Here is a 26,527-nt window from a genome sequence, read left to right on the forward strand (position 1 = left end):
TGGGGTGAAACTCACCCCCAGAACAAATGCACACATCGGGACCACCTCAGTTTTTTTCTTTGATATGTTAGCTATGTGTATGCCAAATTTCATGTCAATCCAAGCGGTTCTTTAAAATTTACAACAAAAACCGTGAAAGAATGTACTATATTATAAAAAGATGAAGATGGTCTGCAAATATTAGTCCACAGATTTAATATAAGATCAAAAGAATTAAATATGACAATTTTATTACACAAAACTAACACAATAGTCCACAAGGAAAAAGTTTTCCTGTAGTTGGCTGTATACCATGTGATACAAAAAACAGTAAATCCTGTATAAAAGGTATATTTAAAAAACCCTCAAAAGGGCCACATCAAATTCACATAACCAGTACTGGGCTTTGACCCACATATTTTTGTATAATACTATCTTGGTGGTTAGCATGTACATAGCACGTGAGTATAACCTAATATCTTTTAACCCTAGTCAAAATTTCAACATCTTTGCCTTTTTTATCAGGTTATATTCATTTTAGGTAAGCACTGATGATGACTGGTAAACCAGTCGAAAACTAGTTATGTGAATTTGATGTGGCCCTTTTGAGGGTTTTTTAAATATACCTTTTATTCGGGGTTTACTGTTTTTTTTAAACAATAGTAATCAGTAAAGAACCAATCAGATGTAAAATAGAAATTGATGGCATCAGTATTGAACAACATTGAAGTGAGAGATGAAGCACAAAAAGCAAATAGACTGCAGGATACCTTAACATGGCAAACCGACATATTAAGACTGAGATGAAGTCAAGAATTTATAAAGAGAGTATAAGACCAATAATGACATGCATCAGAAACAAGACTCGATGTAGCCACAATACAAATACTACTGGAAGCGACAGAGATGAAAGGTATGAGAAGAATTACAATAAATACTCTGAGAGATTGAAAGATAAGTGCATTTATTAGAAGAAAATATAACGGCCAGTGTACTAACGAATAGATACGAAACAGAAAAAAAAAGAATCACCACAAAAGAAGTAATGGTCGACCGCGCAAAAGATCGAGTGACAACCTTAAATATAGGTTGATAAAGGTATCAATGCGTCAATGATCAACCAGAATTGCTTATAAAGAGAAAGAAGAAGAAGAATTATTGTCTATAAAGTAAAATTAATGACATAAATGTATAACAAAAAAATAAAAGATACCTCCACAAGTCCTTGTAATAACAATCCCCTCTTTATTGACACACCAATCACTTAGAGGTTTAACAGCAGTTTCTCCAAACGGTGTAGTAGGCCATAAAACCTTTTTGCCTTCTGCATTTTCTGTCTCTGTTCCAATACATATGGAATATATTAACATACTGGTGATATCAAAATTTTCTAGGTCTAAACTAAGTAAATCCGAATATGTTTGGTATAGATCCACATAAGTCTTCGTTGTTAAATGAAAATTCAGCACGGCTGTGGAATTGGGTTCAAAAATATCGACTATTTTCATGATCCGTGGATACAGAGTAGTTGATGGTAAACTTTTATGAATTTCAGTATTGAGAAGGTTTTGAACATAGTGCAGATATTCCGTGGAAAGTGGATTGTAATCTGCTGTGAAATGATGTTCGACTGTAGCGATGTATTCAGGATTAGTTGGTCTAGAACAAAATTGTAATTAATAAATTATCTAAAGAATAAACTATTAATATCATAATATATTATGTATTACCAGTGGCGGCTCGTCAGAGGAGGCACCGAAAGCTTAGCCTCCCCATAAATTTTTTACACATCTTATGTCATCTCCGGGACATAATATTTCTATAATTATTATTGATGAAATGTCATTGTTTTGTTTATTTTGAATCACGAGAAACAACAAGCGCTCGTACCAATACAAAGTGTAAATTATTGCACACTTGTAACTAACGCTTCTGGAACGCATCTATATACCGACCTATACGCTGTGAGCAGCTCCTCATATCCCTACCAAGGGAGGCAGAAACCAGACTCGACTCCGTTGTGTTATAAGTTACGACAAACTTCTCGAAACCACCAATATAGTTTCCTATGCGTACAATAATACTCGATAGAGAAACGTAATATTATATCGCTTCACGTCATACTACCCAGAAATATAAAGCAAGGGAGGCTAAACCAGAATTAGGCTCACTTGTGTTTTTACTTATATTCTATAAGGAAGTTAATAGTCAGGGTATTTCTTGGTGTGATTTCATCATTTTATTTTTTTTTTAATTAGTGTTTGGTGAATTTTTGTAATTCATATATTTTTATTTGTGTTGTTATTGGCTTGGTAAGGTTATTTTTACAATTTATGTACCGTTGTTTGTTTATACAAGGCGTTTCATTAATAATTGTCCATATAGTAACTGGAGAAACCTTAGCACAAAATACGAAGACTTGACCTAAAATACTTAAATAAAATGTGGTTCCTTACTGAGTTACAGGTTGTTTTATCTAAAAATTTAAATACTATTTTTGCTCAGCATTTTAAAACTATTCGATGTATCCTTTTGATACTTGTCAGGAAGTATAGGTACTGTACAAACTACTAAATTATGTTAAATAAACGTTTCTGGCTATTACCAGAGGCGTACGACGGGGGAAAGTGAATGGTTGACCCCTTCCAAATTCTACGCCACTGGCGCAATTGCTGTTTTAGTTCAATTTTTCGATTCTCTAATAATTTATATGAAAATAATGTACGCTTTATTCGTAACGATAAAGTCATTAGTTTTCGAGATCTTTGAAGTTAAAAATGAAACGACACGGTTATTTTGATTAATGTATTGTGTCGCTTCATATTTAATTTTAAATATATCGAGAACTAATCATTTTATCGTTACGAGTGAAGAGTATATTATTTACAAAAAAAGTATTGAAAAATCAAATAATTACACTAAAATAGCAATTTCATCAGTGGCGTAGAATTTGGGAAGGGTCAACCAGCCACTATCCCTTGTCGCGTCGTACGCCTCTGGTAGTAGCTAGAAACGTTTATTTATCTTAATTTAGTAGGGTGTACAGTACCTACACTTTCTTCCAAGTATGATAAGGATACGCCAAATAGTTTTAAAGTACTGGGTACAAATAATTTTTAAATTTTAATCATATGAATCATATCATAAATTAATCAAAATAACTGTGCCGTTTTATATTTAACTTCAAATATCTCGAAAACTACTGACTTTATCGTTACCAATGAGGAGTGTATTATTTACGTAGAAAGTATTGGACAATCTAAGAATGGTACTAAAATAGTAATTTCTCCAGTGGCGTAGAATTTGAGAAGGGTCAAACATTCACAATCCCCTGTCGTACGCCTCTGGTAGTAGCTAGAAACGTTTCTTTATCATAATTTAGTAGGGTGTATAGTAGTCGCACTTTCTGCCAAGTATGAAAAGGATACGTCGAATGGTTTTAAAATGTTGAGCAAAAATATTTTTTACATTTTTAGATAAAATACCCTGTAACTCAGTAAGGAACCACATTTTATTTAAGTGTTTTAGGTTAAATCTTCTTATTTTGTACTAAGGTTTCTCCAGTTACTATATGGACAATAATTAATGAAACACCCTGTATAAAATGGATAAGTTAAACGAAATCACAATATCTGAAGATATAATTGACTGGGTGCTCAGGAATAATATTAATACTTCAAGTATATACATATAATAAAGCTTATATTATTAGAATCTTAGGAAGACCACAGTAAAATTTAACTATTATTAAATCCTCAGGTAATCGTCAAAATCGTTCATTTAATATTAATTGGTATAATAAATGGGACTGGTTAACCGGGTCTATTAAGAGGGAAAAAGTTTTTTGCTATCCTTTTATCTTATTTTCAACACAAACCGAACATACAACGTGGTCTAAAATAGGATATTCAGATCTAAAAAATTTGCCTCGTTCAACTGAAAGACATTCCAAATCTAAAGATCACATGTTTTCGTCGTGTAAATTAAAACTTTTTGCTAAACAAACTGCTTTAGATACAGCTCAAAAAGAGGCCATAATTACTTACAATAATCAGGTTTTGGAGAATAGGATGAATTTAAAAAGGCTTATCCATATAACAATATATTGGGCCTCGCAAGAAGTAGCTTTTCGCGGACACGATGAAAGTGATGATTCCATTAATCGCGGCAATTACAGGGAGCTTCTATCGTTGTGGGGTAAATATAACTTTGGGAACAAAAAATTCGAAAAATTTCGTTAATTTTAGATTTATCCTGTTTTTATAAAGTTCTTTTAGTATAAATAATTCTAACAATATTATTATTAATAATTACAAAAGCTATTCTACATCTCAGTTATCAATGCAAGCATGCGGTCAGAGGGAGGGTCCCCGTAAGGTGAAATGTAAATAAAAATGGTCAAATTGTCTAGATTTTTTATAGTTAGAGCCTCCCCTATTGTAAAACTCACGAGCCGCCGCTGTGTATTACCAGAGTTATTCATAAAAAAAAGGTTCCGTATGACGCTGGGAAACAGTGCGACGTGCTGGGACAAATCTGAAAACACTGCCTTATGCATCAACTCTCCCCCTCTCTTATCCCAACACTTTCGCCTCGCTGCATTAGTTAGTGTCGGCCTAGCAGCCTTCGAAGATGGAGGTCCCAGTCGCTGTTACCGCTAATGTGAAATTCATGCAGTGATACGTTTTTTTAGATGCAAAATTGATTTCACGGTTCACCTATCGATATTTATCGTCATTTAATCCAGTTAGACCTGAAAGCGTTCCGGTCCAATCTTTTCCAACCAACATTTAAGAAAGTACATTACTGGAATCCATTCTTCTTCTTTAAGTACCGTGCCCAAATTTAGGCGTAGGTAGCTTCCATAACAATTTGCCGATATCGTTCTCGATCTTGTGCGGCATGTAACAATTGATTTGCTGATAAGCCAGTTCATTGACGAAGGTTTCGGAGCCATGAATATTTCTTTCGACCAATTCCTTTTTTTCCGTCAATCTTTCCATTGAGTATTAATTGCAGCATCCTGTATCTGCTACCTCTCATTATATGCCCCAGATATTCAAGTTTTCTCTTTTTTATCATCTTCATTAAGTCACCTTCGCCTTGACCTACTCTGTTTAAGACTTCTCTGTTTGAAATGCGTTGAACCCAAGATATTCTGAGCATTCTACGATACGACCACATCTCAACGGCTTCTAATTTGTTCATCATGTTAACCTTCATGATCCAGGTTTCACATCCATATAGTAATACAGGATACACATAACATTTTAGGAACTTGATTCTTAGTTGTAAGTTCAGCTGAGAGTTGCTCAGAATAGATCTAAGTTTCATAAATGCTCCTCTTGCAATTTCTATACGAGTTTTAATTTCTTCATCCGGATTTAGTGTCTCGTTTATCCAACATCCTAGGTATTTAAAATGGTTAATTTTGTTATTGGTTCATCACTGACAATTAGTTGCATAGGCCGACGTCTTGTTTACTAACCACAAGTAACTTTGTCTTTGTTGCATTTATGTTAAGTCCGTTACTGGAGCATTCTCTAGTGACTGGATCTATAAGGAATTGAAGATCTTCGAATCGTCTGCATATCTGATGTTGTTAATAGTTTCTCCCCCGATTCGAACTCCACATTGTCCTTTCAAGGCTTCCTTAAAAATTATTTCTGAGTTAGGTTAAACAAAGTTGGGGATAACACACAACCCTGTCTGACACCTCTTTGAATGCAAATTTTGTCTGTTTCTTTGCCGTCTACCAGAATAGAAGCTTTCTGATTCCAATATAGATGTTGTAAAAGTCTCAGATATTTATCATCTATTCCAATCATTTCTAGATATTCAAACAACCTATCGTGTTGAACTCTATCAAACGCCTTTTCAAAATCTATAAAGCAGACGTAAATTAGTTTCTGTACTTCCCATGATCGTTGAAGTAATGTTAACATTGAGAACAAAGCTTCCCTTGTTCCCAATCCTTCTCTGAAACCAAATTGTTTGTTTCCCAATGTCTCTTCACATTTCTGCTTGATTCTATTAAGAATTATCTTAAGAAGTAGCTTGAGAGAGTGGCTCATGAGACTAATTAGTCTAAAGTCTTTACATGATGATGTATAGGTTTTTTTGGGAGTGGAATAAATGTAGACTCCAACCATATCTGTGGCATCATTCCAGTATCGTATATGTAGTTATAAATGTTTGTTAGTTGTGAGACATTGTCGTCATCCAGAAGTTTGAGCCAGTCTGATGGTATTTGGTCAGGGCCTGGAGATTTCTCATCTTTGCTCTGTTTGATGGCTTTCTCTACTTCCGCTTTTAAAATACTTGACCAGTATTCGTATACTTTGTGGTGTTAAGTGGTGGCCTCGTATCCAGGAAGAGCTCTTTTATATAGTTAGTCCATTCTTCGTTTTTTTCATCCAAGTCGGGAATTATTTTACCTTTGGAGTTTTTCATAAAGTGAGGAGTTGTTTTTCTCTGAGTGAAGGTAATTTTTTTAAGCTTTTTATGTATACTAACTCGTCATGTTTTCTTTGTAGTTCTTCCATTTCACGACATCTTTGTTCCATCCAGTCCTCTTTTGCTCGCTTAACCTCGTATCTTATTTGTCGATATATCTCTCTATACTGAATCTCGTCTTTGTTTTTCCAATTTCTTCTTTGCTGAATGAGGTCTAGTATTTTATCGGCCATCCAATCCTTTTTTTTATTGGGTCTTTTTCTGGTTTCAAAATTTCGTTTGCTATGGTGACCATGATGACCACCCTCGAGATGGGGTGGCAACTACCTGCATGGTAAAAGCGCCTTTCGGCATCATATGGATTTTGATCCTTGGACTATCGACTACTTATTCTCAAATTTTCAAGCAAACGGATCCATTCCGTATAAATTGCGGGGTGAAAAGCTTTGGTTCCTGGCCTAATCTTAGTAGATTTGCTATTAGAACTAAGCATTTTACATTTTTGGTGAAAATTAACATGTCAAATTTTCTAGTGGTTATATTAAATTGAGCATACCTTGCATAGGTAAAAAATAATTTAATGAACTAAAAACTTACCTTAAGAAATAAACGTTAGATTTTCTTACTTCCAGGTCTGGATATAAAAAACCTTCACACCAATAGTGTCCAGGACCTTCTGATGGCAAAAACGTAAAGACATTATTAATAATACTTTTTAAAAGATCTAATCTTTTTACTATTAAGTCTTCAGCTCCATCGGTAAAACAAAACAACAAAGGTTCTTCCATATCTTCTTTATGCTTCCAGTAAGCAGCATTGGTAAGCGATACAGTAAATGTAAAAGATGTATTATCATATCTTAGAATCAGAGAATCGTTGAGATAAGGAGGAAATTTCTCTATAAGGCTACATTTATTATCTTTGTTTTCCTTTAATACCCAGCCATCAGAAGACATAGCACCAAATGCAAAATTCGTACCAAATTCTGTATTGGGTGACCAGTTGGTGTAGTCAATAGATACATTAGAGTAGGTCCAAAAATACTGATCATCTTTTCTTTCTAATCCAATGTCACAGACTTCATCTAGGGATGTGTAGAGTAGATTTTGGTATGGCATCTGCAGCTCAATTTTATTTCCTTCTAGGTTTTTGTCATGTTCTTTACAGAAACAAGCTGATTTGGGAGAGTAGGTACTCTGTTCACAAGCCTGGCCCAAAGTCTGAGAGCAGAAAGATTTTTTTCTATCTGGTAAAGTTCTGTAGGCACATATAGCTGTATGTATTTCATCACATGGTACAGCTTTGACATTATCGGGTTTAATCAGAACCAAACAATGATTGTCTAAAAGCAGTTCATCGTGAGAAAAGTTAACATTGCTAAGTGTGCTAGTTGTTTTATAAAGTGCCGACTGCTCGTTCCAGTAAAACAAACCTAAAATAAAATAGATAATCAATTCTCAATAAATGCAAACAAAAAAATATAAAAGAATTCGCTGTAAGACGAATTCAGGAGACGTCCTATATTTTAGTTCGTTCAGAGAGCGACATAAGTGCCCCTACTATTTTAACTCTCATTAGAGATCTTCAGAGGGTGTATATATGACTACCTTTGAACGAACTGAAACAAATCAAGCCTCCTGGTAACGAATCATAACAAAATAACTCGATATGGATGCTGTAGCGACATCATCTTAAAACAATTCGAAGTTTTCTGGAGAAATTAAGCCTCTAATGAGACCAAGTTTCTGGTTAAGCCTTTTCTATTACATTATGCAAACCAATCGAATGCTGAATAAAAGAAGACACGGAGAGGTCTAAAATTTGCATCTCACTTCCTGCCTATATTTCCTGCAAAAATATATTAAAGTTACAGCACCAAGTGGTAGAAGAATTATCGGCCGACCGCGCAGGAAACGGATTGAGAATCTTTCATAGAGGCAACAATCCACCAATTTACAAGCAAAATTGCTTATATAAAGAAAGAATAAAATATTCCTGGCTTTGGACCTTAGGACAATGTTATGGAACTAGCTATCATTGTCCAAAAAAGGTCATTGTCCAAAGAAAGGTCATTGTCATTTCATAAACTGTAAGCACATCAAAGAAACATGAAACGTAAATTACATTTCATGGAAATAAAACAGTGCTAAACAAATATACGTCCGGCCATTTATGAAACTCTCCGAAAATAAAAATGTGTCATAAGCATGAATCACACTCGTTTCATTGGTAGGCGGACTTTGAGATTTGTTTAGCAATGTTTTAGTTTCATGAAACATGTTTTTCGTTTCATGTTTCTTTGGTGTGCGGCTTGCCTTTTAAAGTACGATTTTCATTGATTTTTGATATCCTTTTCGTGAATTATTTTATTATTTTCTTCTCTGATGCACATAATCTCATTAATTTTTTTGTGTTCTTTGCTCTGTTTTGCTATTTTATATATCTTGGTTTCACCTTCCTGGTATCGAGTTGACCGTATAGATTTGTATACGCTTCTGGTTTAGTTTTTTCTACTGCTATTTTTGCTTAATTGTAAAATTTATGTTTAACATATACAGGGTGTTTGGTAAAGAATAGGCCATAGCTTAACCTCAGGTTCCTGAGGTTAAAATAGGCCGATTTAAGCTAACTTTCCTTAGTACAAAGTTTATAATAACCGAGATACAGGGTGTCAAAGTTAAACTTTTTTTTATTTATTATTGAATATTTCCTGACATGTATGAGATAACAACATGAAATTTGGTATGTGGGGGTTTTTTGGGTCGAGAAAACCAAATTTCCGTACCAAAAATTATGCATTGCCCAGAGGGCGCCACATACGCCTTTCAGCACTCATTTATTACGTTCAATTTTTTTATCCCTCACTCTGTATAATTTTGACATTAAAATTTTTATTTTCCTATTAGTTTTACTTAAAAAAGGTATACTTTTTTCATCTCACTAAACTCAACCGTTTTCGAGATAAACGCATTTTAAATCTGCGATACACCATCATTTTTAGCATAATATCATTGTAGTTACACCCGAAAAATAACTTAAAAGCATAAAATTATCCAAAAATGTATCGCAAATTTCTTCAAATGGAATTTGCGATGCAATGACATAAAATTGAGAACTGGCACAATTATTATGGTTTTAAGTTATTTTTCGGGTGGAACTACAATGATATTATGCTAAAAATGATAGTGAATCGCAGATTTAAAATGCGTTTATCTCGAAAACGGTTGAGTTTAGGGAGATGAAAAAAGTATACCTATTTTAAGTAAAACTAATAGGAGAATAAAAATTTTAATGTCAAAATTATACAGAGTGAGGGATAAAAAAAATGAACGTAATAAATTAGTGCTGAAAGGCGTATGTGGCGCCCTCTGGGCAATACATAATTTTTGGTAGGGAATTTAGTTTTCTCGACCCAAAAAACCCCCACATACCAAATTTCATGTTGTTATCTCATACCTGTCAGGAAATATTCAAAAAGTTTAACTTTGACACCCTGTATCTCGGTTATTTTAAACTTTGTACTAAGGTAAATTAGCTTAAATCTGTCTATTTTAACCTCAGGAACCTGAGGTTAAGCTATGGCCCATTCTTTACCAAACACCCTGTACCTATATGATAAATATTATTAAGGTAAAGCGCCCAAAATCCGTCCCCTCTCCTAAATTCGTCCCCCACTTTAACTTCTATTGACAGTACTGCAACCTTGCAAGAGAGTAAGGAAACTCTTTAAAACGATTCAGTTTACTAGTGGCAGTGGCGTAGATTCTTTGTTCTGTTCATTTACTCTTTAATTTTTCATAAATAGTTTTTGTAGTAGCTTGCTACAGTGTGTAATAAATTTTAAATAGTTATATTGACTCTTCAAGGTAAGTTTAGACTTATTTAGCGATTGATAATAGTAGAATGCTCTTTCAATATTATATTTCAGTTGCTACAGCTATGTAGTTCTACTAGTTTCGTCACGAGCAGCAGCCATGTTGTATATAACGAAATTCCTAATTCCGTCCCCTTTGACGTCCACTGGTGCCAACCGATGATGGGGATAATTCTAGTGTTGAAGATGCACCATGTGCCATTTGTGGACGTTTTTGATAAGAAAAGTGAATAGAAAAATGGAACAGGTGTTCGGAATGCTTTAAGTGGTGTCATGAGATGTGTTCATCTTCAACCAAAGTCAAAAATTTTGTTTATGATTTATGTCTCTATGTATAAAATGAATAAACTTGTTCCTATGTCAATAAATTTATGCCTGGTTGCACCGACAGATCTTAAGCTCCAGCTTAGGTAAGCTCTACTTATAGATAGGGCGTCCTTGAGTATCACTTACGTTGCACCATAATTTTAGATTCTTACCTTATTATCAATTATATCTATTATATTATGGTATTCTTATTGTAATATATTATAATTATATTATATTAATTCTTACGATATTCTCGACTTAAGCTTAAGATCTGTTGGTGCAACCGGGCATTATTAATAAATTAAGTATTAAGACTGTTTAAATCATGTTTTGCATAAAAAATCATAGATTTTATCTGGGAACGGGTGGAGGATGGAATTTTGATATCATTTCTAAATAATCTAAATTTGACTTGTTTTTTATTATTTATTTATTTTTGGTTAAAGAAAATTTATGTACTACTAGCATACTAGCAAAACTCTTAGGTATAGAGTAGAGTTGCATAAATAAGTTTTTTTCCATTATTTTAATTCTAAATCAAATTTCAGAATTTAAGATTTTGCTTAAAGGGACGGTATTTGGACACCTTACCTTAGTTAATATCAGCTTTTATTTTTCCCTTATAAACGCATTTTACGTATTTGCATTTAAGATAAGACGCACTTACACCTCACGGACAGAGCTAATCAATGCCTTAACAATTAGCATCCAATAAAATAGCTACTGACGCAACTGTTATATATTGGGGGTTATATTGTTATACAGTGGCGCCCAACGTGGAGCGTGAACCCAGTCCCCTGAGATATAGGTACAGCAATAAGTGGTACTGCCCCATATTAACTTATTTATTTTTAGCACATAAGCAAATCGCACGTACAGGTCGATTCTTAAAATAATCAAAGTATATTATATCATCAGTGTTTCGAACTTTACGCGATTCCTCTTCAAGTGACAGCCATAACTTTGATTTTTTTAATGGGAAAGCACATCATGCGACCCCTCATTTAAAATCTTTTGAAATACTGATTACAAAAATGTATAAAACTTGCTCAAAATTTCGGTCTAATGCTTTTTAAGTGCATTTATTTTTTTTAATCCTGAGAAAACTAATAATAATTTTTGAAAAATTTAAACTCAAAATGAAAGATTACATTATTACCGAGGGTCGAAAGTACCTAAAAGCTTCTATAATATTTATTTCAATAAGTTACAGGGGTGAAAATAAAGAGAAAATTTAGTATGATTTTTAATTTCAAATATATCATTCAAAAGAAACTTTTTGATTATTCCAAGGGACTTTCCGCCCTCGGTAATAATGTAATCTTTCATTCTGCGTTTAAATTCTTCAAAAATACTCACTTGTTTTCTCAGGATTCGAACAAAATGAATGCATTTAAAAAGCATTTAACCGAAATTTTGCCCAAGTATTATACATTTTTGTAATCAGTATTTCAAATGATTTTAAATGAGGTATCACATAATGTACTTTCCCATTTAAAAAAATCGAGGTTATGACTGTCACCTGAAGAGGGATTGCGTAAAGTTGATGCATTGATGCTATAATATACTATGATTATTTTAAAAATCAACCTGTCCGAGCGTTTTGCTTATGTGCTAAAAACAAATGAGTTAATGTGAGGGGTAACACTTATTCCAGTGCACTGTATAATGGAATGTACGTAAAGTGTGTTCATAACACTATCTTCATTATATAATTTTTGTAAAAATAATGACTACTAATAATGATGTAGATAAAACTAGTTTGAACTGAAAATATTAACTCTCGACTCTATATAAAATAATAATTAAACATATCACGACAAGTAGCTCTTACCTTTTCCATATTTTCCATCTTCTCTGCTGATTGGTAACCAAACAGGATATTGAACAGTTTTAATATATGCTGCATATTCGTCATAAGCTAATGTTTCCGCAAATGGGCAATCCGGAGGAAACGTAGTGGCTATTGCAAAAATGCAAATGTTGTCTATTCCAACAAATGTGTCTGGACAAGGATTGATTATGTCTTGTTGGAGTGAATAGCATTTCGGAGCTTCATCCCATGTAAGGTTTTCCCCACAACATCTTTTTGATATTTCTAAATTCGTGTTGAGGCATATGGGTTGAGAAGTGGAACAAGATAATTCTTCTGTGTTGGGCCAACTTAAATCTCCATCAAGTTTTGCAGGACAGGACTGTAAAAAATAAGTTGACAATAAAAATATAATAATAATCATTAGTTTAAATATGTGAAATGAGATGTTTAGTTAAAAATATGTAAAATAAGATATGCGACATCAGTTTTGGAATTGTCATTGAAAAAAAAAATTGTAGTTTTTACTACCATATTCTTAGCTACAGCAAATTCTGCACACCAATATTCATGTCTATTTTCTTCTCCCCGCCAGAAAACTAGATATATTTCCATTCAAAGACTACTCAAAAGCTGGTTTGCGCCAGCTTAGTTCGTTCCAAGTACTTAATAGAAAATCCTTATTTCGGTGCTTAGATGTGGCCGTATCTATACTAAATGTGAGGAATACCCAAGTGACACACAGATTAGTTTCCGTAACGAGTTTGAAACGAGAGAGGCATTGTTTGGGATAAAAGTACTTATTCAAAGTTGTCGTGACATATCTGTAGAGATAAACTGTTGTTTTATTGACTTCCAAAAGGCATTTGATCTTGTTAAGTACTCTATATTGATCGAAGCTCTAAGAGATTGGCTTGGATGGTAAAGACGTTCGCATAACTTTTGTATTGGAGTCAAACATCATCAGTTTTAGTAGATGGTTTGGAATCACAGGTTCTTAATTTAATATTAAAAGAGGAGTATGGCAGGGATGCCTTTTATCGCCCAAGCTTTTCAACGTTTACTCCGAAAGAATTTTCAGTTTTCAGAAATGCACTTTTTGAAAAACAAGAAGGAATAATTATTGTGAATGGTTAAGTCATCAATAATTTCGGATATAGGAACGATAAAATACATATAGCTTCTTCTCAAAAAGATCTGCAAACATTACTTGATGTCGTTGAGAGCTGTAAGGAAGCAGGTCTGAATCTGAACATATGGAAAACCAAAATACTCGAAATAAATAAACAACAGGACCGTCTATACAGGGTAGCGAGAAAGTACGGAAACACAGCGATTTCTCGGAAACCGCCGCTCATAAATTTCTCGGAAACGATTTTTATAAATTTTGGTGGGTAGGCGTGTCCTAATGAGGACGATATTTTAGTGGTAATTACATTGTTGTCAAATCTTTCGTTTTTCTGGAAATCTAATGAACTTTCTTATTTTAAATGGAACACCCTGTATATTTTTTGCGTTTTGAAGTCCTTAATAAATACTGATTATTTTTTATGTTATATTCCCTATACCTAAATGGCATAATTTCGGGCTACATTTATTAAAAATAAATTTTTTCGGCACAGGTAGAGATTATTTTAGGTTGAATCATTGGGAGCATAAAAGACCTTTTGTAATTTCCTCAAAAGTTAATCGCTTCCGAGTTATAAACAATTTAAAACTGAAAAAAATCGAAAAATGACGATTTTCGAGGTTCAAAAACACAAGTAAAAAAATCGTTTTTAAAATTACGAAGTACCTTAATTCAAGCCAAAACCTTTTTCTATCAGATCCCGATAAGAATTTTTGGCATATTTTATTCTAAAATATTGATTTTTTTTAATTGTTAATAAAGCTCATATGAGAGGACGGGCTATCGGGCTACATTAACAACTAAAAAATAATGTTTTATAATAAAATAAGACCAAATCACTTAAAGACATCTGATAAAATAAGGTTTGAACTTGAATTTAGGCACTTCACAGTTTCAAAAATAATATCTCTTACTTATGTTTTTGAACCCAGAAAATCGTCATTCTTCGATTTTTTTCAGTTTTAAATTATTTATATTTAGGATTAACAATTAACTTTTTAGGAAAATTAATAAATGAAAAATAGTTTCTGTCCTTGTGGGATCGGTACTCACCGGAGGGACCGCAGACGTTCGGAAACAATTAGCGTCTCTTTGCAAAGACAATGACGTCGACTTTGCAAAGTAACAAGACACTTACTCAACACACACACTACACATTACTCCCCTGACTTAGTGATAAGTTATACAATTACGTGGCTAAAGGTTCTAGTTCTAAACCAAAGCCAGAATCAGAGAAAAAAAAACATTAGACCTTTTTTGTTCCCAATGATCCAAAGAACCTAAAATATTATCTACCCGGTCCAAAAAAAAAAATAAATTTGTATAATTTGTTAAATTTTTATTTTTTTTTTTTTAATAAATGTAGCAATAACTCCGAAATTATGGCATCTAGGTATAGGGAACAACATGAAAATTATTAATCAGTAATTTTTAAGGACTTCAAAACGTAAAAAATATACTGGGTGTTCTATTTAAAATAAGAAAGTTCATTATATTTCCAGAAAAACGGAAGATTTGACAACAATGTAATTACCACTATACTATCGGCCGTATTAGAATACCCTTATCCACCAAAATTTATAACAATCGTTTGAGCGGTTTCCGAGAAATTACCGTGTTTCCATACTTTCTCGCTACCCTGTATAAATTGCACCAGTCTTTACAGGGTGTAACAAAAATACAGGTCATAAATTTAATCACATATTCTGGGACTAAAAACAGTTCGATTGAACCTAACTTACCTTAGTACAATTATTCGCACAAAAATAGTTACAGTCCTTTGAAGTTAGAGAATTACAATCGATTTTATCCAATATATCGGAAACTATTAGAGATTTTTTATTGAAACTGAACATGTGGCATTCTTATGGCAGGAACATCTTAAAAACAAATTATAGTGAAATTCGGACAACCCATAAAAATTTTATGGGGGCTTTGTTCCTTTAAACCCCCCCCCCCCAAACTTTTGTGTACGTTCCAATTAAATTATTATTATGGTACCATTAGTTAAACACAATAGTTTTAAAACTTTTTGCCCCTTAGGCAAAAGGCGGTTTCTTGGGTGGAGAAGAGTCGAAATTCCTTAGTACTTGAACTCCTAAGCAATACTGCTGAGATTATAAAAAGCATCACTGAAGAGAAAGCTGGAGTATTTTGGACATGTAATGAGAAATCCTAAATATACGTACACAGGTTGCTACAAAATATTATGCAAGGGATAATATCAGGAAATCGTAGTCCAGGAGGAAGAAGGACTTCATGGTTGAAGAACTTTCGAGATTCGTATGGTATTGATACAAGCATAATATTCAGGGTAGCATTGAATAAAATTAAGATAGCTATGATGCTAACCAACGTTCTGAAAGGAATGGTACATGAAGAAGAAGAAGCTTAGGTTTGCTATCTGTGATTATGTCAGACATTAACTTTTAATCCAATAAAAGTCAATACAAATCTAAGTCATTGGGCCATTTTTAACTCAGGTAGGAAGCAGAAGAGATCTCTGGTTAAAAAATGTCTCTTGAAGATGGTACAGTGGAACCCCGATAATTCGGCCCCCGTTAACCCGGAAGTCCGGCTAACCCGGACCGATTTTCATCAGACAAACATTTCAACAATAAAAATGTACTATGTTATATAATATTTGAGAGATAATGTGTATTTGTGTAATTTGAACTATGTATACGATAGTAAAAATGACTCATGGCACACGGCGGCGGCGGCAGAGCGACGGTCATTGTCTCGGATTTATCGGAAACAACAGGAACCTGTTATTCCTTTATTTATTTCAAACTCTCTTAGCATTGTTTAACAAAGACTAAAAGACTATTTAAAAAAATTCTTTTTAAACAATGGTCTTAGTTTTCACTGTTCATAACATCGTTGCGATTGTGACTGTATTGTGTGTAGTACAGTCTTATATTGTTTGCTTTCGTTTGCTTAGGTTTGTGTTTGCGTGTTTTCAATAATTTTGATGTGTAGTTCATGTTATTCCAATTATAACGGAGTTTATCTGTAAGTATACCGTATTTTATTCATTTTTATTATATTCTTTGGCTAACCCGGATTTTCGATAACCCGGATCGGCCGCGGTCCCGATTAATCCGAGTTATCGAGGTTCCACTGTATTAACATTAATATGGCCCAAGATAGAATTGTGTGGAGAAATGCAATTAGGGAAGCCGACCCCGCATAGGGATAAGGCAAAGAGAATGATGATGATGATCGAGGTTCCACTGTACTTAAAGAAAAATAAACATATTTTACGTATATTTTAAAGAAAGAAATTAAAATAATAATAAGTTATTAATAAACGTCAATTATGTCGTGCAAGGTGTTGTGTTGATTAAAAAACAAATAGAAAACTGTTTTAAAAATTGACCAACTCAGGCTTAACCTCAAAAAATAATTAATTGGAAGTAAGTAAAATATTAATGATCTTTTTATTTTATTCAAATTTTCAAATATTTTTATTTATCTATCCCATAAAATAATGATGTGTTATTGTTCCTGCAATACATTTTTCTGTCAGAAGCTTTTGTTTAACACATAATTAAAATTTCTAACTGTCAAGATATTTAATTTATTACGATTATTATCATAGCCGAAAATGTGTAGGTGTAGCTGTCCGCCTACCGATAGCTTTTATTTGTTATGTCCATAAAAAAAGCAAATAGATTAAATTCTTAGACATCTAGAATTGGCAAGTAGTCTTAAAAGATACCTATAAAATTTATAATTTATATAATTTAATTACTTTATTACAATATTGTTTTCACTTTGAGAATTTCATTTAAGAAGATTATCATAACAACGTTTACAATTTCATAGATTTACCTGTTAGTAGACCAGTAATCTACACCATATTTTTTCACCAATTTTTCATTATCGTAACCTTCAACAACTATTCCATCCATCGTCGAATGTAAGACTCCCTTAGGCGTGTCCATTCATATCTGTTTGCTGTTTTTTACATCCATTCCTGGCCATTCATTCGCTTGATGTCATCAGTCCATCTTGTTTGAGGTCTGCCTCCTCAATTTTTTTAGTGTTCCCTTTGTTTCTCTTTGATTGAGGTATGCCCTTGTTCGCCATTCGAGAATTCGCTTTGTCCAAAGGTTGTCTTCCATTCTTCCGATGTATCCTGCCCAAACATGATAATCTTCTGGATCACATCTGTTACTTTTGATCGTCTTCTTATCTCTTCATTGGATTTGCGATCGTTGAGCTTAATAATGACCATTGCGCTTAGCAGTTCACCTTACAAGAATGGATAATGACAGAACACCTAGAATAACGCTTAGTTCAACTATGGTGGGACGTCGACCAGTGGGAAGACCAAGGAAGAGGTGGACAGACGAAGTGAGAATTGATAAAGTGATATTGAGGGTTGATAACTAAAAAAGAGCAGCAAAGGAGGCGGAATGCTGAGAAAGGCCAGGGCTTGACTTGGGCTGTGGCGCCATAGGAGAGAGAATAATTTTTGACCCCTAAGCCACCCTTATGATGAGCGAGCTTAATATTAAAGCTAGCAGAAATTAAAAAAATGTTTTCACAATACTGAACTATTCTGTTAGGTTTTTGCGAATTTATTACCACCCTAATTATTTTTTTCCTCTAAAGTACCCTTAAAAAAAAGTGGATCGACCAGGAATATGAATAAAGTTTAACCTTTAACTACCCGCGCATCAAGTTATAACATAACTACACGCGTGGCGTACTTTATACGCCACAAGAAATTACACTTAAAAACAGCGGATTTGTTTTTTTTTTGAAAAAATACACTTAGTTGTTTGTATAAACTTTATTCGGCATCAGTGAATACTTGGAGTTCTTTCTCAGTAAGCCAATTGGGATTTATAACTGGAATCATGGAATAACTGGATTCCATGATAAATAAAATTACTAATAAAAAATTTTTTGAAATGTGATTTTTTACAGGAGAAAAATATTGTTTATAAAGAAAAATATATTTTGTGCCATAATGACTAAAAAACAATTGAAATATATACATACTTATATTACTACTTATATTAATATAATCGTGGCGTAGGTATATTCTCCACCACCGGAAACAACAAATAATCAACTGTAAATTACGATCTTCCCAGAACGCCGATTATACCGAAACTAAAACCAAATTGTAAAGCACATTCCGGTGATAGGTTAGAGAGATTAACAAGGTCAAAAATTAAATTTTTAAACTTATTTGCAGTTGAATTCTTATATCTGGCGTACAAAATACGCCAGCGCGTGTAGTTAAAGGTTAAAGCTAAAAACCAACAAAAAGGTGGAGCTACTAACAATATCAATAGACGGAAAAGTCTAAGACTAACAACACCATCAAATTAGAAAGAAAGGTAATTTTTTACCAATTTTCGTGATAAATTTTTTTTGGTAGAAGATATAAGTAAAAACCAAAAAAACCAATTATTTGAATTTTTCGCATAAATTTTGAGGTTCTTTGAAAGAAAGTTTTTCAAAAATACAAAATACTTGTGGTTTTGCCTGAAATCGTATTAAACCACTTTTACTCTTAAAACCCTCCACTTCCGGACCTTAAGATCGCCCATAATTTATTTTTTCTTTTATTTTTGTTATATTTTCTTCCTTTTCTAATGGGTACCATCTTATTAATATGTTTTTGGTCTGAAAAATTATCTGCCTGACGTATAATATAATAATTGGTAACATTTTGACACACGTAATATTTTAATAATTGAAGATTGTAAATGTGGAAAATTTTACGTATCTTGGAAGTGTCATCACATAAAGCAGAGGTACAAAAGACTATATTCGTATGAGAATACGAAAAGCTCAACAATCATTCAATATGCTCAAACCGTGTTTGAAGATCTTGTCAGTATACTTCAAAGCCAAAGATCTGAATATTCCAGTCAATCTATTATCATCAGAGACGAAGATCTGCTACACCTGGTCGAACAAAAAAATGTAGAGGGTAAAATAAAGTCCAAAAAGTGATGTGATCCGACACACACTTCTCAAAAATAGCTCCAGTATCGCAAAGACTCCTCTAGAGTGGAATCCTCAAGGAAAAAGAAAAAGAGGTCGCCCAGTATAATCTTGAAGACGATCAATCATGGACGAAATCAGAGGTCAAGGAAAGTCTTGGAATTAGGCGAAGGCCTTAGCGCAAAATAGAACTAGATGGGGCGTTTTTACTGAAGCTCTACGCTCCATTTAGGAGTTCAAGAACCTTATATTCAATATTTTAATTAGGTTTTATTAAATATCTTATTCTAACATATATTAATGAACACAACTAACCTTTAGTGTTGCATCTTCTATACTCCTAATCATGAACAAAAACACCATAAAAAATAGTTTGACAAAAAACCAATGCGTGCTCAAACGAACAAGTAACATTTTCAACTTTGGATAAACATTTTTCCAATCAAGAAGAGGTATCGCGGATCACTGTACAAATTAATTATAATTGTAATATTTTGTGTTCCATATGTTTAACAATCTAATCTGATTATATGACAATGATAAAATTAAGAGTTCGCGAATGGTAACTATTTATGGATTATGTTTATTGGAATGTTCTAGTTGGTAGAATTTACTAGTTTCGTTGAGAATAAGCCACAATTTTACTTTGAAGTAGGTTTATTTTCACGTTTCGAATTCCATTTCGGACATCGTTCTCAAGATACAAAGTATTTTGTATCTTGAGAAATCATGTGAATCTTTCTATCACTTTCTAGCCGGGATTGAAAGGTTTTACATTTTATTTTTCGTAAATTCAATATTGGCAGCGAGATTATATTTCTAATACATAGTGGTACCCATGATGTAATAATAATCTTCTTCTTCAGGTGGCATCTCCGCTACGGAGGTTGGCAATCATCATAGCTATTTTAATTTTTGAGGCAGTAGCTCTAAATAGTTGTTTTGAGCTACATCCAAACCATTCTCTCAGGTTCTTCAGCCATGGAATTCGTCTTCTTCCGATGCTTCGTTTGCCATCTATCTTTCCTTGCATTATGAGTCGTAGGATGCCATATTTCTCGCACCGCATCACATGTCCGAGATACTGTAGTTTTCTTTCTTTAATTGTAAGTTCAACTTCCTTCTCTTTACCTATTCTTCTCAGTATTTCATTGTTCGTAACTCTATCTACCCAGGAAACCCTCATAATTCTTCTATAGGTCCACATTTCAAAGGCGTTAAGTCGTCTCATTGTCTCTACATTTAACGTCCATGATTCCACTCCAAAATATAGTACACTGTAGACGTAACATTTTGTTGGGCGTACTTTAAGAGCTAATGTTATATCTTTGCTACATAGGACTTTTTCATTTTTATAAAATTAGAACGTGCTTTTTCGATCCTGACTTTTATTTCTGTAGTGTAGTCATTATTTTCTGTTATAAGTGTTCCTAGATAAGTGTACTTTTTTACTCTTTCGATCTGCTGGCCCTCTACTATCAAGATTTCGTTAGTATTATGGTTGCTTTTAATAATTTTCATAAACTTCGTCTTTTTGATATTGAGAGAGAATCCGTACTCCCTACTACACCTTACTATTTTACTCATGAGTCTTTGCAGGTCTTGTAAACTATCGGCTATTATTACTGTATCATCTGCATATCTGATGTTGTTAACTAAGACTCCATTTACTCTTATGCTGACTGTTTCATCTTCCAGAGTTTCTCGAATTACCTCTTCAGAATAAGCGTTAAATAATAGAGGTGATAGTATGCAGCCTTGCCTGACTCCTCTCTTTATTTCCATTTCTTCGGATGTTTCCTTTTCAATTCTTACTATTGCTCGCTGATTGTAATAGAGGTGTGTTATTAGTCTTAAATCTCTTTCATCTAGGTTTTTATTTTTTAGGATTTCCATGAGTCAATCATGTTTTACCTTATCAAACGCTTTATTGTAGTCTATAAAACAGACGTAAAGAGGATGGTTAACATCCAAACATCTCTGTGTCAGCACGTTGAAGGAGAATAATGCCTCTCTGGTATCCATACCATTGCGGAACCCATATTGAGTGTCACTAATATCCAGCTCCAGTTTGGAGTGTATTCTGGCGTGGATAATTTTCAATAGAATTTTCAAGGTATGTGACATTAAGCTTATGGTTCGGTAGTCACTGCATTCTTTGGCATTCACTTTCTTTGGTAAACACACAAATGCTGATGTCAATATTTCTCTAGGGATGATTCCTGTAGTATAGATAGCGTTGAACAGTTCTAATATTATGTCCAGGTTTTTCTTGTAGACCAACTTTATCAGCTCGCTAGGTAATTCATCTGGACCAGCAGATTTATTGGTTTTCATAGAGTTTATTGCCTGACTAACCTCTGATTTGGTTATCTCTGGGCCTACATCTCCCGTTTGGCTATCTACGTATGTACTAGCTTCTCTCTGGTCATGAAATAGTTCCTCGACGTACTCTTTCCATCGTCGTAGTTTTCGTTCTGTCTCCATTATAATATTTCCATTTTTGTCGAGCAATATATTTGAGGTTCTTCGATTTCCTATTCCGGCTAGTTCTTTGACTTTTTTATTTAAGCTGAAGTTGTTATATGTGTTTTGCAATTCTTCTAACTCTTTATATTTTTCAGAGAAGTAGGTTTCTTTAGCCTCCCTAATTTTTCTTTTTATTTGGTTTTGAAGCTATTTATAGCGGGTCTTATTAATGATTTTATTTTTTCTTCTTTCATTCATCAACTCTAAAATTTCCTCCGTCATCCATTCTTCTTTCTTACATTTGGTTGTAGTAAGTACTTTCTTACTTGGCTCTAATATAGAGGTTTTGAAGAATTTCCCCTACTGTTCTACGTTGCAATTATTTCCTGGGTTTCTGTCTAGATTTGTGTTGATTTCGTGTTTCAGATTTTCTTTTGTTTCTTCTGACTTTAGTTTCTGTATATTAAGTTTACTGTTATTGCAGCTATTTTGCATCTTTTTTAGTTGAAGTTGAAACCTAGCAATAAGAAGACTGTGATCAGAAGATACGTCTGCTCCTGGATATGCCTTTACTGCCTGAATTGAGTTTCGATATCTGTGCTTTATTAGGATGTAGTCAATTTGATTTCTGACGATTTTGTGGTCTTTGTCAGCTGGCGATTTCCTGGCAAAATTCTATTAGGCGATCCCCTCTGTCGTTTCGTTCGCCAAGCCCATATGGTCCTACATTAGGGTAGCATTTTCCTTCGCCAATTTTTGCGTTGAAATCAACCATGATCACTGTTATGTCTCTAGATGCTGTGAGATGTAATGTTTTTTGGAGTTCGCTATAAAAGTTTTCTATTTCTTCTTCATTTTAATAATAATAAATAGTATATATTGGGATTAAATGTGAGATCGCGATTATAGCCCATTTGTGTGCTACACGGTGCTATTAAAGTACTTTATTCTAAGGACTCAACATATTCCGGAATGGGACGTTTCGGCGTCGCCGTTTCGGCGTGGCCATTTCGGCGTGGCCGTTTGGGCGTAGAGCCGTTTCGGCGTAGGCCGTTTCGGCGTAGGCCGTTTCGGCGTCGGCCATTTCGGCGTCAGAAATTTTATTTTAGTTGACTAAATACCTACATTGAGGTTTATTGGTCAGGCAATTTTTTGGAAAAAAATCTTTTAATATAGTTATTTAAATACATTGGAGTTCATTGGTCACACAATTTTAACATTAATGGTCAAGTAGAAAAATAAACTAAATATATTTCTTTTATAAACATTTTGTTATATTTTATTCTGCAAATACCTATATTGGATTTTTTATTAATGCATATTAATAATAATTGCTGTTCTCTTAATTGTCCCAGAGCTAATTAGATGATAACTGACATTTTTCAACTTTAATTAGACATACATTATATGGTATATAGACGGAGAATTTTAATATTGTTAAAATATCTTTTTTAAGCAAAAATATTTGCAGAATGTATATTTTTAAAAAAAATTAAATTATACAATATTTTCTTGAAAGGAATCTGCTTTTAAAATATTTACCATTAGTTAGTATAATAATAGTTATCCCTATATTTATTGCAGTTTCTTCGAAAATTTAAATACAAAATTCTATAAATCACATAATAATGTTATTAACATTTCCTCGAAAACTTAGGTAAAACTTCAGGTAAATTATGGCCCTCCCTGCGGTCGGGCCATAAACTTTACCTTCAGGATTAAATGTACTACTTCAGTCCCGCGGTATATAATGTACTATTATTAGGAAATACCTCGAACAGAGATCAGTTTAAGAGTTTATGTAGTGTCTTATAATATTTCATAGTAGTATTTATACGATATACAGACGAAGAATTTTTAAGCTATGGAACGAAAAATTTTATCGACCAGAGGAAGAGAGAAATTTACCACTGATGGTTTCATGTATGTTTTTGACGCTGTTAGTAAAAGCGATGAATCCCTAAAATTTTGGAGGTGTGAGAGGAAACAAACGTGCAAAGCAAGAATACATACAAGAGATGGTGAAGTCATCAAGAAAGTAAATGTTCACACTCACGACTCCTCGGCGATGGACGTGGAAGTAGCACAAGTTGTTACAAAAATGAAAAAGCGTGCTACAGAAACAAACGAAGGGACAATAGTGGTAATCAATGAGTGCCTGAGAAATACAAGTCAAGCTTGTCATGGTCGGCTCCCAAACACTGGCGCGATGAGAAAATTCATCAGACGAAAACGTAACGAAGTTCATGCAGCCCCATCAAATCCGACAACTGTTGAAGAGTTAGTAATTCCCGAGTCTTATCGTGTTTACACGTTACAAGATGGTGTAGAAGAAAATTTTTTATTAGCAGATGATGGAGAAGGATTGCAAAGAATTTTGATTTTCGGGAGAGAATCGTGGCTGCAACATCTACAGACCTCAGATGTGTGGTATGGTGACGGTACATTTGCTATAGCACCATCTCTATTTTTACAAGTATACACAGTTATGGCCACAAAATATAATGGAGTCCATCCAATATTTTATGCCATGCTGCCGAATAAAACAAGATCCACATATACCCGTATGTTTGAATTGATCAGACAAATTGTACCAAATTTGCAACCCAGAGCAATCCATTGCGATTTCGAACAGGCGGCATTTAAGGCAATGGAAGATTGTTTTCCAGGCGTCGACATCAATGGATGTTTTTTCCATTTGGCACAAAATATGAAGAAACAAGTGGCTGCTATGGGATATACGAGAGAGTATAATGCTGATCCACAATTCGCTTTAAATTGCAGAATGTTGACAGCATTAGCATTTGTTCCTATCGAACATTTAGATGATGCCTTTGCCGTTCTAGCGGAAGCTCTACCTGCTGAACACCAACCACTTGTAGACTGGTTTGAAGACTACTATATTGGACGTATGAACAGAAGAGGAAATGGCAGAAGACCAAGTTTATTTCCCCAAAGGATGTGGAACCTCTACCAGAGAACTCTGGATGGAGAAGACCGGACAAATAATCACGCTGAGGCCGCCCATAGAAGACTCAAGATGGAATTGGGAGCAGATCATCCAACCATATGGAAATTTATAGATGGCCTGCGTCAGGTGCAGAAAGGTCGAGATGTCTATTTCGAGCAACTTGTGGCAGGTAATCTCCCACCATTGAAATTAAGAAAATACAGAGACGCAGATGATCGCATTTCACGGCTTGTGGGAAATTTTGATGCAAACGGGGATGTTTTAGAATTTTTAAGAGGACTAGCACATAATTATAATATGTAAGTAGGTACTTTATTTTAATTAATATTTCGTGAATAAGTTTTGTAGGTTAAATATAAATGTCTTGTATGTAAGTATAAATGTTTCAGAATTTTTAATTGGACTAGCACATATCTAATTATAACATGTAAATAATAACTAAAATAAAATATTCATTTTTCCAAAATCTTGTTTATTCATTTATTTATATATAATATCTACAGCTAGAAGCCAATTACAGATATTACATTAACTATGAGCTAAATAACAAGCACACACACATAAGTATAAAATTGACATATACAAATCTACCATTAATATTAAAATTTTGTGATCAATGGACTCCAATGTATCTACTTAAATAACTATATTAAAAGATTTTTTTCAAAATAATGTCTTACTAATAGACTCCAATGTAGGTATTTAGTCAACTAAAATAAAATCTCTGACGCCGAAATGGCCGACGCCGAAACGGCCTACGCCGAAACGGCTCTACGCCCAAACGGCCACGCCGAAATGGCCACGCCGAAACGGCGACGCCGAAATGTCCTAGACCCACATATTCTGCTATTGAGAAACGTAGCGCCTGTGCTGTTGATCTGTTATTTACTATTGCTTCCCCAATTTCCCAGTAAAGGACCCAGAAAATCCCAGTAGCTACAGACCTATTTCGCTGTTGGGCTGTTGCGTCACTTTTTCAAAGAGAGACTCATCCTCGAAGGAATAAAAAAAGTGCAATCTAACTAACGCATTATTAAATGTCAAATTTGCTTTTGTTTTGTTATAATTTATTTATAAGAAAAGAAAACTACATATTTTTCCAGTTGCAGACTTTTTTAGATAAACTTACTACTAGTGTACCTTTTAACGTTAAAAACACAAATATTCTCATTTGAAAGTTGTATAATTATTTAAACAATTTTTATTTAAACAAATTAAAAATTTTTGTTATACATAATAAATAAATTAATTTTTTATAACAAAACAAAAGCAACTTTGACATAATATAATAGCATATTTGACTTAATAATGCGTTAGTTAGATGGCTCTACTCGTGTTACTTGGGAACAAAAAAAGAATGAAGAAAATTGCTCCATGGGAAGCCGAGAAAATGCATTTTTTAACGTATACCTATTTTGAACTTTGAGACTACATTTTCTCCAACCTAATTTTTGATTGGAATTTTGCTATTTTTGGTAATTTTCACTCGTAATGTCGATATTTTTTATTATAATAATATATGTTATGAGTATTTTAAAGATATGAAAATTGGTG

At 33.6% G+C, this 26,527-nt stretch overlaps 1 protein-coding gene across 1 annotated transcript in view; it reads right to left on the reverse strand.

Moving 5' to 3' along the window:
• LOC126879422 (uncharacterized) overlaps nt 1-19,979 on the reverse strand; it is a 59,298-nt gene extending 39,319 nt beyond the window's left edge. Inside the window, exons 1-4 of the mRNA XM_050642432.1 lie at nt 19,849-19,979; nt 12,453-12,813; nt 7,033-7,867; nt 1,193-1,638 (exon numbers count right to left, since the gene is read on the reverse strand). Of these exons, the coding sequence (XP_050498389.1) occupies nt 1,193-1,638; nt 7,033-7,867; nt 12,453-12,813; nt 19,849-19,947 (1,741 nt within the window). The 5' untranslated portion in view covers nt 19,948-19,979. The remainder of the gene's footprint in view (nt 1-1,192; nt 1,639-7,032; nt 7,868-12,452; nt 12,814-19,848) is intronic.
• Between the last annotated feature and the right edge of the window lie 6,548 nt (nt 19,980-26,527).

This window comes from Diabrotica virgifera, chromosome 2 (genome assembly GCF_917563875.1).
Source record: "Diabrotica virgifera virgifera chromosome 2, PGI_DIABVI_V3a".
Taxonomy (NCBI): Eukaryota; Metazoa; Arthropoda; class Insecta; order Coleoptera; family Chrysomelidae; genus Diabrotica; species Diabrotica virgifera.